The sequence below is a fragment of the Haemorhous mexicanus genome, chromosome 19, assembly GCF_027477595.1.
Source record: "Haemorhous mexicanus isolate bHaeMex1 chromosome 19, bHaeMex1.pri, whole genome shotgun sequence".
NCBI lineage: Eukaryota > Metazoa > Chordata > Aves > Passeriformes > Fringillidae > Haemorhous > Haemorhous mexicanus.
The window spans coordinates 2,745,941-2,762,340 of record NC_082359.1 but is presented as its reverse complement, the minus strand read 5'-3'; the positions used below and the strand labels follow the sequence as shown (position 1 = coordinate 2,762,340).

Genomic DNA, 16,400 nt, shown 5'->3' with positions numbered 1-16,400 from the left:
GATGGTTGATACGGTGCACAGGAAATGTTCTGTTTTTTCAGGTCTCCACTGTTCCTAAGTATTCTTTTCAGGGGCTTCAGTTTTATTGCCATGAAGTCCATTTCCTACATGTAGTACAATTTACTAAATTACAAATAAACAAGGCACCAATAGAGAAGTCAGTGAAAGTTCACACTAAGAATAGAACTTAAAGAGAAAAGTTCAGTTATGTGACCTTCTTCAGGAGCTGGAAACAAAATAGACCTGCTGTTTTTCCCTTTAATTTCCAGTCCAGCAGAAAAGAACTTGAACAGTTCCCAGAGAAACCCAGGCCCTTCTGTTTGTTTCTATGAATCCTCCAGAAATGCTTTATCTGTTGACATCCTGGCTATGCTGATAGGAAATGAACTTACTTGGCCTCCTCATTTCCCCCTATATTGTCAGCTGACTTTTTCATTGATCTCCCTCCCTGCAATGTTTAAAGATTTGCCAGCCATGGACAGAACAAAATGTTACAGATAGGTACCTTTAAAATTGTCAATTAAAGAAAATAAGGATCATAAGATGAAAAATCCAATGTATGTATCAGTCACTGCCTATTACTGCCCTTCAGAAACATGTTTGGGAAAGAAAAGTAATTTCACTGAAACTTTTTTGGTTAAAAAGGGTGAATTAGAGAGACAGAATCACACATCTCCAAATGCCTTGATGAAACCAGACTACCCCTGGACGCTTTCTGCCTAAAGTTAAATATTAGACACTCTCTCCCTGACATTCTTTTTTTAAATTTAGTCTAAAAGGCTTAATATTTAACTCAAAATACCTAACAACTGCAAATGCTAAGTGCTGAAAGTTGTTACATCCTCCAGCAGATACATAAAGCAGTGCTTAGACTCAGTGGGATATATTTAGAGAAGTGTAGCCAACCCTGGACTTCGTGTTCCACTCGAATGAGAAACCCGGTTGCTATGTTGTGAACTTCTGTGTGTTTTGAAGCAGAAGGCATGGCCAGTGGTTCAGTGGGAAAAACTGCTTTAAACAGGGTGTCTGCCTTGGACCTGCAGAAGGAAATGGCCTTTATTTGGTGCACTTTTATTTTGTCCCAGATCAAGGCTTAATTGGTTCAATCCTTTATCTGACATTAAGTCTGGTTTTGGGATGGATTTCCAATTACAATGGGCCTCAAAATCCATGTTAAACTCAAAGTTAATTATTACTGGCTCCTGTTCAGAGTTTTACTGCAACTTCAGCGGACACACACATATCCCTGAGAACCACTGCCTTTTTATGACTTATTTCCAAGCCTCTTTGTTGGACAGGTATCACTAGAAAAAGCTCCTAGAGATGTTCTGCTTTTAGATGAGTTATATCTGAAGCACCAGAGTTGGTCCAGAAGCAGCAAGCAGCCAGGAACTGCCCCATCCCCTCAACATCCCATCAGCCGGATCGATGGAACCAGAGCTGGCGATCTTTTTCCTTTCCTTACCTCTCCTTTCCTTTCTTCTTTTTCTTTTCCTCTTCTTCTCTCCTCTCTTTCCCCCCCCTTTTTCTCTCTTTCTACTCTGTGCTCATATGGTAGATCAGGGACGAACATAACATATTCCCACACCAAGTGACTTTTTGTGGACTGTCCGACTTTGTGGTTCTTTTCCACCACGAGCATTTACGAGTCCTGAGCTCTCCCTGCCCGTTTGCGGCCGCACTCGCTCCCGAGGCAGCAACACTCCGGCAATGGCGGCCCCCTCCCCTCCCCCCGTCCCTGAGGGCCCCGGGCGGGCCCGTCCCGCCAAAAACCGTGAGGGGAGCGGGGCGTGACCGACGGGGCTGCCCGGGGCAAAGTGCAGGGGCCACCGAGCGCCTGAGGGGCTGTGCGCGCTCGGGCTCCGCCATGGCGACCGAGCTGGAGTCGCTGGACTTGTGCCTGGAGCGGCACATCCCGCCCGGGGAACTCGCCGAGGTGAAGCGGATCCTCTATGGGGGCGAGGCCAGGTGCGCCAGCAGCACGGGCTCGCCCCCCGCTCTGCGGGTTTCCGTCCCTCGCCGGGCTCCGCGGGGATGCCCGGCCCGGGCGTGAGGGGAAGGAGGCAGTGTGAGGGCGGGTGTGCAAGACACGGGGCTGGGCTGAGGGGAAAAAGGAAAAGTAGGGCTTGTGGTGCTGCAGTGAGGTGACTGGGGTTTTTTGGAGGTGATCCGGGTGTGGGGAGCAGGGCGGTGTGAGAAGATGATAGACAGGGATGGAAGACATGACGGGAATAGTGATATCGGGGCGATGGAGCCTGAAGAGTAGGGATTAAACTTGAGGGAAAGACATGGGAGGGAAAGTGTTTGTAATCCAGGTATGGCAGGTGGAAGTTTGTGTGTGTGCTCCTTGATTTCTGCAGCAAGGTGTTAATGTCTGGGAATGACAGGAGGGCGGGGACGGGTGACTGAGGTGAAAAAGAGGGAATCAGCACAGGAGCTGGGCTCTGCCTGTGCCCTGGCTGGTGGGTGACATGGGGCATGGCAGCTTGGGTGTCTCTGCAGGGTGAGGCAGAATTGTCATCCCCTTGGTCCATTGCATTCAGAACAGAAGAGAACATCTCATCTTGAAATGTCTTTATTTCCTGTTCAATTCAGAAAACTTGATTTGCCAACTGCTGCGCTGTCAGCAGCTCAGGAAAGAGATTTTGAACTACAGGGCTATGGATTTGAAGCTGCTTTGGAGCAATTGAGAAGGCCACGTATTGTTCGAGTGGGACTGATACAGAATAAAATTCCTCTTCCCACAGACACGGCAGTGGCAGTCCAGGTACACAAACTGGGACTGGGACTGGGGCTGTTTCTACCTCCTCTTCTGCTGGATTGAGACATAACACAGTTCAGTTGTTGATTTTACGAACTTAACGTGAAATGTCTAGTGAGTGTCTGGCAGTACAGGACCCATCACTACTGCAGTAGAGCATCCTGTAAGAAATTTGAGTGGCACATTTAGTTTCACTGTTTTCTCGGAAACATCTCTTGTATTTACCTAGCACGTCCAACCTGCTTGCAGTTTTTCCAAAGGTAAATATTAGTCGCTCATTTTATACATGAAAATCCTTTGCCTCTAAAATGAAACACAAAATCATTTACACAAAATCAAAAGGGATGGCAACCAGAGGAAACCACAGGTGCAGTTCTTGTTTTAATTGAGAAATGTTCCATTACAGGAAAATCCATTAGAGGAAACAGATTAATAAAGCTGTGTTCATTATTCTTTGTACAGCAGTGAGTGAAATCTTATTACAAGATAACATGGTTTAGTGGTGACTTGGCAGTGCTGGGTTAATGGCTGGACTTGGTTGATGATCTTAGAGGTCAATTCCAACATTAATTATTCTGAAACCATCATCTCTTAACATCTTGGACACAGCAGCACAGAAGTGACAAATCTGTATAGAAATAGTCTCCTGAGTGTAGCTTTAAAAAAGGGAAAGAAAATACTGCGTTTATAAACTCTCCTGGAGTAGTAGTTTTGTACAGTGACAGGACAGAACATTTCTGAAGTAGTTTTGGAAAGATTACCTATCACAGATGCAAGTCATTAATTCAGTGAACGGATCAAGTTTGTGGATTTATAAGGGCTTTTGAATAAAGTACTATATATCAGCTATATTAATGATTTTACTTTATGAATAACTAGTTAACTGTTTCTGTAAATCAATGTACAGTTTTTGATTTCATAGACATAGACAAAACTGCACTCTTGTCTTAATTAATTTTTTTTTGAAACCTGAAAGTAGCAATGCAAAGTACTACACCTATGCTCATCTTTACATAGAATACTCTGGAAAACTAATTAATAAATACTTTGATCATCTTTCTTGGTAATAATTACCCAGCTGTTAGGACAGAGGGCTTAACATCCTATAGGTTGTTTACAATGAGCAGCAAAATTATAATTTTGGTTGATTCTGTTTAGATTTTCAGCTTTTTGCAAGTCAGGCAGCAGTGAGTTTCCAGCTATATAAATGTTGCAACCATGGAATTAGAATCCCATTGGAATAATTTCTCTATTTTCAGCATGCAAATGCTTTTAAAAATCTATATCTGACTCTATTACCAGTGTTCAGGAATGATCCCTCGAGTTACTCCCCCTGAAAGCAATGGCACTGAGTATAGAGCAGGATGAACTCAGTGTGAGCAAAGGGTGTAAAACCAGGCAGCTGACACAGAGGTGAGTTAGAGCATGTTCCTTTTTTACATTTCTCACCATCAGGTGGCTGCTCTGCACAGACGCATCGAGGAGATGGTGGGAGTGGCTGCAATGTGTGGGGTCAACATTGTGTGTTTCCAGGAGGCTTGGAGTGAGTATTTGCTGTGGTTCCCTCTGGGCTCTCGGATGTCAAGTGCCCTCTATTTTAACAGCTGTCCTGTAAATGAACAGTAGAAATCTTCCAAAATACAACAATTGACTGTAGTGATTTGCTTCCTAAAGGAAAAACCAGAGAGTCTGATATGGAAGAGATACGAGGGGTCTGTTGTATTGAAGACTGCCATATGATATTTGGAGCTCCTTCATGGCATCCTTTATGATCCTTTCCTCATTTTTTTCCTCCTAAAATTTTGGGGTTTTTTTCTAGACAGGTATTAATATTTAAAAATCTGCTTTTAATTAACATGGGATGTTTGAGGCTTAATAGAAGCAAAACCCTTCACTTTCATGGGCAAGTGAAAACCCATGAAGTGTTTGTGGAAGCAGGTTGTTCACAGTTACACCAGTGACTGGGGTATATTGTCTTTTTACCCCTGCTGAGACTTCACTAAATGCATCCATTCTCTTCTGGTTTGCACTGTGTGATCTCAAAACTCCTTGCCCTGACTAAAAATATTTTTAAATAGCTTTTGCCTTAAACAGTTGAAGGAAAACAGTTGAATCATTAATTGCTTAATTTTTTAATCTGTATTCATGCAAATATCATGTATTTCTTGAGTGACATGAACAATTTTGTACATTTGCTTTGGTGTTTTCCAGCCATGCCATTTGCCTTTTGTACAAGAGAGAAACTTCCTTGGACTGAATTTGCTGAGTCAGCAGAGGATGGGCCAACAACAAAGTTCTGTCAAGAGGTAAAAAACCAAGCAAGCAAAAAATAAAAGACCAACTGACATCATTTGAAGGAAAAGACAATATGTCAGTGAACTGGCAGGCAGAATTTGCTGTATTTCTGACTCGTACCTGTGTTATTTAACATTTCTAGTTAACATGTAATGCTGTTTTACCCTTTCTTTTAGTTAACTGTTTCCTGGCTGTGGTGTCTGTCATTCTGGGGTGCTACAGGCTGGTGTCTAACAGAGGAACTGTGTTCATTTGTGCAGCTTGCAAAGAAGTACAATATGGTTGTGGTGTCTCCAATCCTGGAGCGAGATGAACTGCATGGAGGAATTCTGTGGAATACTGCAGTGGTCATTTCTAATTCTGGAACACTCCTTGGCAAAAGTAGGAAAAATCACATTCCAAGGGTTGGAGATTTCAATGAGGTAAGGTGCAGTGCTGTGACAATCAAGTTAGTCTTACCCTGCAGCTCGTGTTTGTGCCAGCATGTGTTGTGGCAGGAAATGCAATGTGTTTCTAGAAAATGGGGTTCACTTACTGTCAAATCAGTTTTTCTGAGATGAAGTGATAATTAATTTATCAAGAAGGAATAATTTTTGTGAGAATGATGAGTCTTGAAGGAAAAATAACATTGAATCTTGTTAGGTACTCTTCCTTCACCCAGTGAAACTTCAAAAGTCTCAGGTACCCTTTAAAAGGATTGTTAAAGTTACAGCTGTGTTGTGTTTGTTGTGCATGATTGGCTTGGCTAGTTTTGTCATGTGCACATTGAACTTACTTTAATTTGCAGGGCAATTGTTTCATGGTTCAAGCATGAACATTACTTGCAGCCTTTCTCTGTTTCTCTGTGAGGTTGTCTTGGAAATGACAGTTCTTTTGCTTGTGCTTATTCGAGCAGAATCCCTTAATTCATTGTGCCTCTGACTGAATAGCTGGTTTATGGCATCTTCTGTTTACTAATGGCATTATTGCAGCTGAAGCCCCCAGCAGGTTTTGGGCCATCCTCCAGAATCAGAAACTGAACTGGCAGTAAAGGCAGTGACTGGTAGATCTGAAACGTGTTTATCCATCCAAACAATTATCACGAGCAGAAAGATCAGGATTAAAAATTAACTGAAGTCTAAAAATACATTGTCTTACCTAACTAAATCTCTCCTTGTCAGCTAAAGTGAGTAATTAACAGAGGCATTTCTGCTAAGCACTGGAGGCTGCTGTATACCTGCAGTAGCTTTTGTTCCCTGTCTGACTGCTCCTGTCATCAAACTGAGGCTTCAGAACCTAAAGTGCTTTTTTTATTAATGTAAAAAGTTATTTTGGGTCTCAAAACTTCGTGTTCAAAGACCTCTGGAAGTTTTGACTTTGCTCCCAGTCCTGATCAGGCTGGTTTGAGTTTCTCCAGAGGAGGCTGTTCATAGAGTTCTACACAATGAATTTCTGGCACAGCCTGTCAGTCACCAGTCTTACCTTGTATTTTTAACACTTATTCTGATACTTAATATTATTTTATCAGGTCTGTCCTTTAGCTAGCAAAAGTAGTAACTAACAAATCCATTGGTTACTTTCCACATTTTTTATTTGTTCTTTATGTAATCCAACAAAAAAATAAATTCCTGTTGCTTGTGCTAAAATATTATGTCTTTCAGTTTTCCTGACAGTGTTTAGTGGAGAATCAACAGATTCCAAGAAACTCATTGTTTACAGCTATGAAACTGTAATGAGAGACACCTAAAAAAAGAAAGTATTTTTACTTTCTCATGTGAAGTATAAATAGAGTTGCACTAAGAGTTTTGCATAGTTGCTAAAAGAAGTTAGTTCTTAGAATCCTGAATGCCAGAATTACTACAAAACTATCTGTTTATAGCTTTCAGATATACTGGAATGATCTGGCATTTCTTCTTGTATCTACTTGTTACAGAATCAAGTAGTGCTTACCCAAGACAGCACTGTCTTCAGCTGGCTTTGTTAGCAAAGCATTAAGGCCACTCTTCTGAGCTGAACAATTCTGATAAAATAACTTCAGAAACCACCCAGGCTACAGGAATGGATTCTATTCATCTCTGTTACTTTAACGTTGTTTTCTTTATCAACAAAGTTAAACCTCAAGGAAATATCGAATTTGAAATTATTTCTTGTGGATTGTCTCTGTAGGGCAGATGGGAAAGGAGCCTTGTTAAAATCGTGCCCATTGAATCAGTAAGAACTAAATAGAAAGGGCAGAGAGGTTGGTCTGTGGCCTATTCAGCCGCGTGTGGGAGGCTTTATAAACAAAAATCAATCCTTCTTGAGACATCACACTTTATTGCTGTGGAGAGGATTGTGACCTCTGGTGTGAATTAAAGAAATAGGAACTGATGAATTCCCTGAAGCAACAGCATTCTTGTTTTTCTTCTGCTGTTGTAAGAAAAGAAGCTGAGAATAGGAGAAAAAATGGAAATATATTCATTCAGCAGAATTGTTTTGAAGAAGACTTGTGTGGGGACCCACCATGCAGTCTGCTGTCTACAGACATGAAAGGAGATCAAATCACTGCCCAAGAGACTGTGCAATTTCATGAGAACTGATAATAAACAAGAAACATGAGATGATTATTTTACTGGACATTCTGAACCTGTAGCCCTTGGTTTCAGAAGGTGACCCCCTGTATCTGCCATGCCACTGGCCCACACTTACAGGAGGCCCAGGTTTGTTCCCCAGCTGTACCTGCTTGCTTTAGGCCTCAGATGCTTCCATTTCCTTCAGGACCAATGGCAGTGGTGGTTACAAGGAACAGATCATTTCAATAAAGAGGGGTCTGCTTTACAGCACACCTTCCTTCTGTGATGAGAGATGTATCCTGTTGGATCAGGATGGTGGATTGTGTCCCTTGCTCTTCTGTCTCAGATCAGCACCAAAGGATACTGTCAGGAGTCAGCCTGGCCACTGCAGCTTCTGTGCTCCCTTGGGATCCTCAGTATTGTATAAGGAATGTTGGGTGGCATGTCTTGTCTCCTTATCTGTGGGTCTTTGTCCCTGTCTTTGTCCCTGTCTGAACCTGGTCATGGTACTTTCAGAAAGCAGCACATTTTGGAAGTGCACTGCCTGCTGCATAAAAGAAATTCCTTTGCTCGAAAGCAAAGGTATAAGAGTGTAGTTTCAGTGAATACACACTCCTGCTAGTGCCTTGGCATTTCTGTATCCATCTTTTCTACTGCCTAAGTGATTTTGTAAATCTCATCATACTATCCTCAGCCTTCCATCTACAGATTAAAAAGCTTTTTTAGTTAGAGGTAATTCTTTGCACTTTTTTAAGATGTCTGCCTTTGTGGGTTTTGTTGGTTGGACTTTTTCCTTTGTTTTTTCTTTTGTTTGTTTGTAGTCTACTTACTATATGGAAGGAAATACAGGACACCCAGTGTTTCAGACACAGTTTGGGACAATTGCTGTGAACATCTGCTATGGACGCCACCACCCTCTGAACTGGCTCATGTATAGCATGAATGGAGCAGAGATCATCTTTAACCCTTCAGCCACCATAGGGGCACTCAGGTAAAATACAAACTGATCTGTGCCATTGCTTCCTTTCTGGGTTAACTGAACCTCTGAGCCCCTCACTGGGGCCTAAAAGGCACCTGGCTGAGGTCTTGGAAGTGTGGTCTCCTTGTTTTGCCTTCAGAAAGGAGCCTGTGTACTCCTCCACCAGGAATTTTGGGTTTCCAGTCTCGTCCCAGTAACTGATTCTCTTTGAGAACTTTATTGTGCATCAGCAGCTCTCCTGTCTTTGAGACAGCATTCACCAGCATCCAACTGCTGCTCTGAAAACTGAGTATTTATTTAGATTTTTTTATGTAATATTTTTGCTATACCATAGGTAGTAGTCGTGTTCAGGCTTATTTTACTAGCTTGCATTGTCCACCTAAGGAGAATGGTATGAAATTGCAGTTTTCAGAACCAAGCTGAGATACCCTTTTCTCGGAATTTTCTTTTAAACTGTTGGCAATTTTATGATTATCAGGCCTCTTGAAACAGACTGGACCAGTGTAAATTGTCCCTTGAGATTAATCTTCTGTAGATTAACAGTAATTGCACCTGAGTGACTTGATTTTTTTAAAGCTAACTGTGGCTTCTTGGACAGAAAACATGCAGTGTGTGTGCAGTGAGCAAGCACCTCTGCTGTGTGTGCAGTGAGCGAGCACCTCTGCTGGGTGTGCAGTGAGCAAGCACCTCTGCTGTGTGTGTGCAGTGAGTGAGCACCTCTGCTGGGTGTGTGCAGTGAGCGAGCACTTCTGCTGTGTGTGTGCAGTGAGCGAGCACTTCTGCTGGGTGTGTGCAGTGAGTGAGCACCTCTGCTGGGTGTGTGCAGTGAGCGAGCACCTCTGCTGGGTGTGTGCAGTGAGCGAGCACCTCTGCTGGGTATGCAGTGAGCGAGCACCTCTGCTGGGTGTGTGCAGTGAGCGAGCACCTCTGCCGGGTGTGTGCAGTGAGCGAGCACCTCTGCTGGGTGTGTGCAGTGAGTGAGCACCTCTGCTGGGTGTGCAGTGAGCGAGCACCTCTGCTGGGTATGCAGTGAGCGAGCACCTCTGCTGGGTGTGCAGTGAGCGAGCACCTCTGCTGGGTGTGTGCAGTGAGCGAGCACCTCTGCTGGGTGTGTGCAGTGAGCGAGCACCTCTGCTGGGTGTGTGCAGTGAGCGAGCACCTCTGCTGGGTGTGCAGTGAGCGAGCACCTCTGCTGGGTGTGTGCAGTGAGTGAGCACCTCTGCTGGGTGTGCAGTGAGCGAGCACCTCTGCTGGGTGTGTGCAGTGAGCGAGCACCTCTGCTGGGTGTGTGCAGTGAGCGAGCACCTCCCCTGTGTGTGCAGTGAGCGAGCACCTCTGCTGTGTGTGTGCAGTGAGCGAGCACCTCTGCTGTGTGTGCAGTGAGCGAGCACCTCTGCTGGGTGTGTGCAGTGAGTGAGCACCTCTGCTGGGTGTGCAGTGAGCGAGCACCTCCCCTGTGTGTGCAGTGAGCGAGCACCTCTGCTGGGTGTGTGCAGTGAGCGAGCACCTCTGCTGGGTGTGCAGTGAGCGAGCACCTCTGCTGGGTGTGTGCAGTGAGCGAGCACCTCTGCTGGGTGTGCAGTGAGCGAGCACCTCTGCTGTGTGTGTGCAGTGAGTGAGCACCTCTGCTGGGTGTGTGCAGTGAGCGAGCACCTCTGCTGGGTGTGCAGTGAGCGAGCACCTCTGCTGGGTATGCAGTGAGCGAGCACCTCTGCTGGGTGTGTGCAGTGAGCGAGCACCTCTGCCGGGTGTGTGCAGTGAGCGAGCACTTCTGCTGGGTGTGTGCAGTGAGCGAGCACCTCTGCTGGGTATGCAGTGAGCGAGCACCTCTGCTGGGTGTGTGCAGTGAGCGAGCACCTCTGCCGGGTGTGTGCAGTGAGCGAGCACCTCTGCTGGGTGTGTGCAGTGAGCGAGCACCTCTGCCGGGTGTGTGCAGTGAGCGAGCACCTCTGCTGGGTGTGTGCAGTGAGTGAGCACCTCTGCTGGGTGTGCAGTGAGCGAGCACCTCTGCTGGGTGTGTGCAGTGAGCGAGCACCTCTGCTGGGTGTGTGCAGTGAGCGAGCACCTCCCCTGTGTGTGCAGTGAGCGAGCACCTCTGCTGTGTGTGTGCAGTGAGCGAGCACCTCTGCTGTGTGTGCAGTGAGCGAGCACCTCTGCTGGGTGTGTGCAGTGAGTGAGCACCTCTGCTGGGTGTGCAGTGAGCGAGCACCTCCCCTGTGTGTGCAGTGAGCGAGCACCTCTGCTGGGTGTGTGCAGTGAGTGAGCACCTCTGTGTGTGTGCAGTGAGCGAGCACCTCCCCTGTGTGTGCAGTGAGCGAGCACCTCTGCTGGGTGTGTGCAGTGAGCGAGCACCTCTGCTGGGTGTGTGCAGTGAGCGAGCACCTCTGCTGGGTGTGTGCAGTGAGCGAGCACCTCCCCTGTGTGTGCAGTGAGCGAGCACCTCTGCTGGGTGTGTGCAGTGAGCGAGCACCTCTGCTGTGTGTGCAGTGAGCGAGCACCTCTGCTGTGTGTGTGCAGTGAGTGAGCACCTCTGCTGTGTGTGCAGTGAGTGAGCACCTCTGCTGTGTGTGTGCAGTGAGCGAGCACCTCTGCTGGGTGTGCAGTGAGCGAGCACCTCTGCTGGGTGTGTGCAGTCAGCGAGCACCTCTGCTGTGTGTGTGCAGTGAGCGAGCACCTCTGCTGGGTGTGTGCAGTGAGTGAGCACCTCTGTGTGTGTGCAGTGAGCGAGCACCTCCCCTGTGTGTGCAGTGAGCGAGCACCTCTGCTGGGTGTGTGCAGTGAGCGAGCACCTCTGCTGGGTGTGCAGTGAGCGAGCACCTCTGCTGGGTGTGTGCAGTGAGCGAGCACCTCTGCTGGGTGTGTGCAGTGAGTGAGCACCTCTGCTGGGTGTGTGCAGTGAGTGAGCACCTCTGCTGGGTGTGTGCAGTGAGCGAGCACCTCTGCTGGGTGTGTGCAGTGAGTGAGCACCTCTGCTGTGTGTGCAGTGAGCGAGCACCTCTGCTGGGTGTGTGCAGTGAGCGAGCACCTCTGCTGGGTATGCAGTGAGCGAGCACCTCTGCTGGGTGTGTGCAGTGAGCGAGCACCTCTGCTGGGTGTGCAGTGAGCGAGCACCTCTGCTGGGTGTGCAGTGAGCGAGCACCTCTGCTGTGTGTGTGCAGTGAGCAAGCACCTCTGCTGGGTGTGCAGTGAGCAAGCACCTCTGCTGTGTGTGCAGTTAATGATCACCTCTCCTGTGTGTGTTGCAGCGAGGCGCTGTGGCCGATCGAAGCCAGAAACGCTGCCATAGCCAATCACTGCTTCACATGCCCCATCAACAGAGTTGGAACGGTTCGTATCTTCCTTGCCTCATTCATTCCATCATTCAGGCCTTGAGCATGGGTTTGTTCAAGGCAGCATGGGCTCCCCTGCTGGGTAACCACTGTCCTAGGGTTTATGATGTGATTTGAAGATGGACAGTGATGAAGAGATTGAGAGCCGCCTCTGTTGCTGGCAGCCTACTTTTTGGTTTCCTGTTCTTGAATTGAATCTTTGTAATAGGCACCCACCCTTTTGCTAACTCTCACAGTTTCTCTGGTGAAATCACTATTCTTTTAGCCAAAATGACTGAAAATTCATATATACTCAAGTCAACGGTACACAACTTGTGGCTGTTGTAGAGCTACTATCTCTTTCTGGACTGTAAAATTCTACAATGAAGTTGAATAATGCATGCAATAGGTCATTCTTACCTTCAGACTAGTCCAGTTACACTATGTGTATATTTTTAAAATTAGAATCCCTGCAAAAATCCAGAATTGTCTTTGCTGCTATGTGAATATGTTTGCCTTTTTTTGTGACCCGAAAAGATATGTTTGGTTAAACATCTCCTCTTCTGCCTCTTTAAACTTGTGAGATGGATACAAGGCATGTTCCCTAAAGTGTATGAACAACAGGCAGTGATACAAAAAGACCTTGTGTTCTACACTATCCATCACAGAAACTGGGCCCCTCTGATGACTCCCTTTAGACAGTGCTGATCATGTGCCAGAAAAAAATATTTGTAGATTTATATGAACTCCCAAAATATGATAGGCTAGCAAGGATTTCTTGAATGAAACGGAATTATACTGCCACCTATGGATTCCTCTTATTTCACAGGAATACTACAAGAACGCCTTTACTTCTGGAGATGGTGGAAAAGGTATGTTCAGAAATCACATTCAGTACCAGTTAAGGAAGTTAAAGAAAAGGATCAGTGAGGAGTATGAGATTTTCTTGTATGTGCTTATATGTTGAAACACAGTAATTTGTGCTGTGAAAACTGTGGCTGCTTGTGGCTCCATCCAGAGTGTGCCTGAGCCCTTTTTTTAGCCAGTTTTGGAGCTAAGTGCTTTTAGCAGCTGCATGAGAAAGGTCAGTGGAATCCATGGCTTAGTAGTACAACAAATGTGGTTGATTCTTGGCACAACTCAAGAGTTGTGAAATATGAAATAACATCTTTTCTGTGCCTCAAATCCCAGTGTTTTCACCTCTGACCTTTTATTGAAAATAGAATGGGTGTATCTCTGTCAGCTGTTTTGAAAATGTGTGATTTGACAATTAGAATTCATTTAAATGCAAAGTAAAAAGCAATGAAAGCAAAGCCTTTCATCCGGAAACTTAAAAAAAATAATGGGAAAGCAATAATGGTACATTATTTGAAAGGCAATGCAGGAAGATTTTCCTGATTACTTCATGGTGTAGTGTGCATGAAAATTATAACTGGCCAAAACTGCAGTTATTCTAGCATCATGCTGTGACTCTTCAAAATTATCATCTTGCCTAAAGGACAGTGAGTCCCCAGGAAATGGAGTCAGGTTTAGTGGGACACTGCATGTTAAGTTACAAACCTATTTGCAGATGACAATACATGCTTTTTAAAAATCTCTCTAAGCACACCACGAGCTGGGCCATTTCTATGGCTCGAGTTACGTGGCTGCTCCGGATGGCAGCAGGACCCCGGGACTCTCTCGCACTCAGGACGGGCTGCTGGTGGTAGAGATGGACCTAAACCTCTGCAGGCAAGTCAGTGACAAATGGAATTTTAAGGTAAGCCTGACTATAAAGGAAATCTAATATAAGCATAAACAAGCTTTGATAATGATTCTTTGTGGTTGTCAGTTTCCCTGGGTCTGGATTGAAGGCACTTGAGACTGTAGTTCATGTTTGGACTCAGGTGTTTATTATTTCTTGTCAGCAACACAGTCTCACTACTGAGTTCAGCAGCTTTTCATTAGAAGGCACAAAATGGCCAACAATCTCTTGTTACAAGGTCTTTTAAGACTAAACTGTCCAATTAAGAGCTGACACCTGGATTATTTTCCCTTTTAACCTAATAACTGATCCCAAAGAGCTGCAATGGGGACTTTACTGCCCAATTACAAAATGCCACCCAAACCCAAGAAGAAGAAGAAGGAAGAAGAAGCATGAAGAAGAAACCCAGGACAACACCCTGTGCCCTCCATCTTGCTTCTATCCACAACACACTAAAAATCCCAAAACCTAAATTTCTCACCAAGTGATAGACCTACACTGCTCTCTATGATCTATTTCACACTTTTGTGGATTCCAGTCTCTCTTGAAGTCTGGGAAACTTTCTCCATGGATGAGGGTCAAAATCAGTGCTGCCCTGGGGGTCAGGGCACCTCAGAGCAGACAGAAATATTCCCAGTGCCCTGGGTTCGCACAGTTCTATGATGTTACAATAGTTAAAAGGCAGCCTTTTTTTTTTTTTAGCATTTCAGAGCTTAAATTGTTGAAGCAATTTAACAGGATGTTATGGAGGCCAAAAGCATAAATAGATTTGGAAAAGGAGTAGCTAAATTCTGGGGAAATAGGCCAGTAGCTTTCAGATGAAAACCGTAGCCTCAGGACCTTAATGTGGATTGCCAGCAGCTCTGAGGATTGCTGGGGAAGAGTTTTGCTTTCCTTAGGCAGTGAATGCAGCCATTTGTTGCTGAGCTGAGCCAGGCTCATTGGATCTGTCCACCTTGGTATATCTTCTTAAAGGCCTTAATTGTCAGTTTTGGTGAAATTTAGTGAAAACCCAAACCCACAAGCTTGAGAAATTTCTGAAGGCAAAATTCTTGCAATGTTAACTTCCTGAATTTGTGGATATGTTGAAACTACAGAGAAAGAACTGTGTACTCTATATATTCATCTCTGAAGCATCTTAACACACATTTGAATTTATCTAATCAGATTAAGATAGCTGCAAGCCACTCCATATGGCTTTAACAAACCTTATTTATTACTATTTTTTTGTGTTCTGAGGTAAAGCTAATTTGGTTCATCTTTCCAGAGGGCATAATTGGATTTAATTTGTCCAGCAGCAGTGCTGGTTGAAGAAATGACTACTTCAGCACAGCAGCTTGCTGACCCTTCAGTTGTGCCAGTACAAGCTGTGTGGGGTGCTATGTTATATACTGATTTAGTGGAGTGAGCAGATTAATTTTTTTTAAACAAATGACTCTCCTTTTTTATTCTGATCAAGTTTACAACAGGCCACACAAAGATTCTGTTGGAACAAAAAAAAAGAAAAAAAAAGTGGCAACTCTGGAAATAGGCTTTGTTGATGAAGAAAACATCTTGTTTGCTTCTGTGGAGACAGATCTTTTGTTCCAGTTCTCCGTACTGCTAAAGACCAGAAGTTTTTCGTAGTCACACTTAAGATCAGAATGATTTGAATCCTAACAAAATAGACCAGAACTCCTGGCTAGCAGCTGTACAATATATGTAGGTTCTTCAGAGATCACCTGGTATTTAAAATAATCACTTGCAAGGAGTTTTTGAACATCATGCTACTGCAAGCAGACATTTATTTTATAGAGCTGCTTTATTTGCCTGTTGTTCATTACAGTATGGTGCAATATTCAAGATGTTTTGATGTCAGCTTGACATAAAAATGAAAAGTCTCTGTGAATTTGAAATGCTAAATAAGCTTTCTAATTAAAAAATAGTAATTTCTTATCTATAGCTCAATTTCTTTGCTGATATTGCTCATCCATACAAAGGGACTGAAACCAAGAAGTAATTTCAGGTCATCTTTTGGAACAGAATTGCATTTGTTATTTTACAGATGCCTGTGGTAAGCATGTGGTTGTTGCCATAATTGAATTAAGTTGTGCTGAAAGATTCTTAGCTTTTCAAGTCAGGCACGCATTTAGTTTTGCTTTGCCACGAGTCTGAGGCCCTTACTGCAGAGCAGAGGCTTGGTGTGTCAGGGGCATGGCTCCTACCAGCTTAGGAGGGCTATCTGAACAAAAGCAGTTGTATTGATTAGGAAAAACAAACAGTAAAAGCAAGACACTGCCCTTTGGCTGATTGTTGTAGAATTGTGTATTTTTTGTTTTCAACTCCTGTGCTTTCAGCACCTTTATCTCATGTTCATGGTGTGGAGTGCTGTTGTTGGGCTTTGGCACTTAAGGCAGAGCTGTGGTTTTGTTTATGTGACAGGGGAGAGCTGTTTCCTTTTCCTCTCAGTTGTGGCCAAGACAGAGGTGGTTCTTGCTGAGGGGAATGAGGAAGAGTGGCCGCAGGTTTTCTCACCCCCTGCAGAAAACCTTTAGCAGCAAGTAGGAACCTCATTAACCTGCTCTGGTAACTGCAGTTTGCACCCAGTGATGTCTGAAAGGGACATTCTGTAGAATGTCTTTGCTAAACTTAGAGCAGCAAAGGGGTTAAACAAATTAAATAAAGATGTAATTTTCCTCTCTCAAAACCAGTGTTGTGGGTTGTGCACTCAGAAGAGGACAATGGCACTACTTCAGGTGCTGTATTGCAGCACTTCCAGCACTTGCTCTGTTGCCCAAACCAC

The 16,400-nt window shown here is 44.8% G+C and overlaps 1 protein-coding gene across 2 annotated transcripts in view; it reads left to right on the top strand.

Annotated features, from left to right (window-relative positions):
* Positions 1-16,400, top strand: part of UPB1 (beta-ureidopropionase 1) — a 34,358-nt gene that overhangs the window by 13,858 nt on the left and 4,100 nt on the right. Inside the window, exons 1-9 of one of the 2 annotated variants that reach the window (XM_059863710.1) lie at positions 1,819-1,968; positions 2,596-2,767; positions 4,217-4,304; positions 4,973-5,067; positions 5,317-5,478; positions 8,409-8,578; positions 11,812-11,893; positions 12,704-12,746; positions 13,479-13,633. In XM_059863710.1, coding sequence (XP_059719693.1) covers positions 1,868-1,968; positions 2,596-2,767; positions 4,217-4,304; positions 4,973-5,067; positions 5,317-5,478; positions 8,409-8,578; positions 11,812-11,893; positions 12,704-12,746; positions 13,479-13,633 — 1,068 coding nt within the window. In that variant the 5' untranslated portion in view covers positions 1,819-1,867. Of the gene's footprint in view, positions 1-1,818; positions 1,969-2,595; positions 2,768-4,216; positions 4,305-4,972; positions 5,068-5,316; positions 5,479-8,408; positions 8,579-11,811; positions 11,894-12,703; positions 12,747-13,478; positions 13,634-16,400 lie in introns of those variants that run through there. The other variant, XM_059863712.1, reaches the window with a different exon arrangement.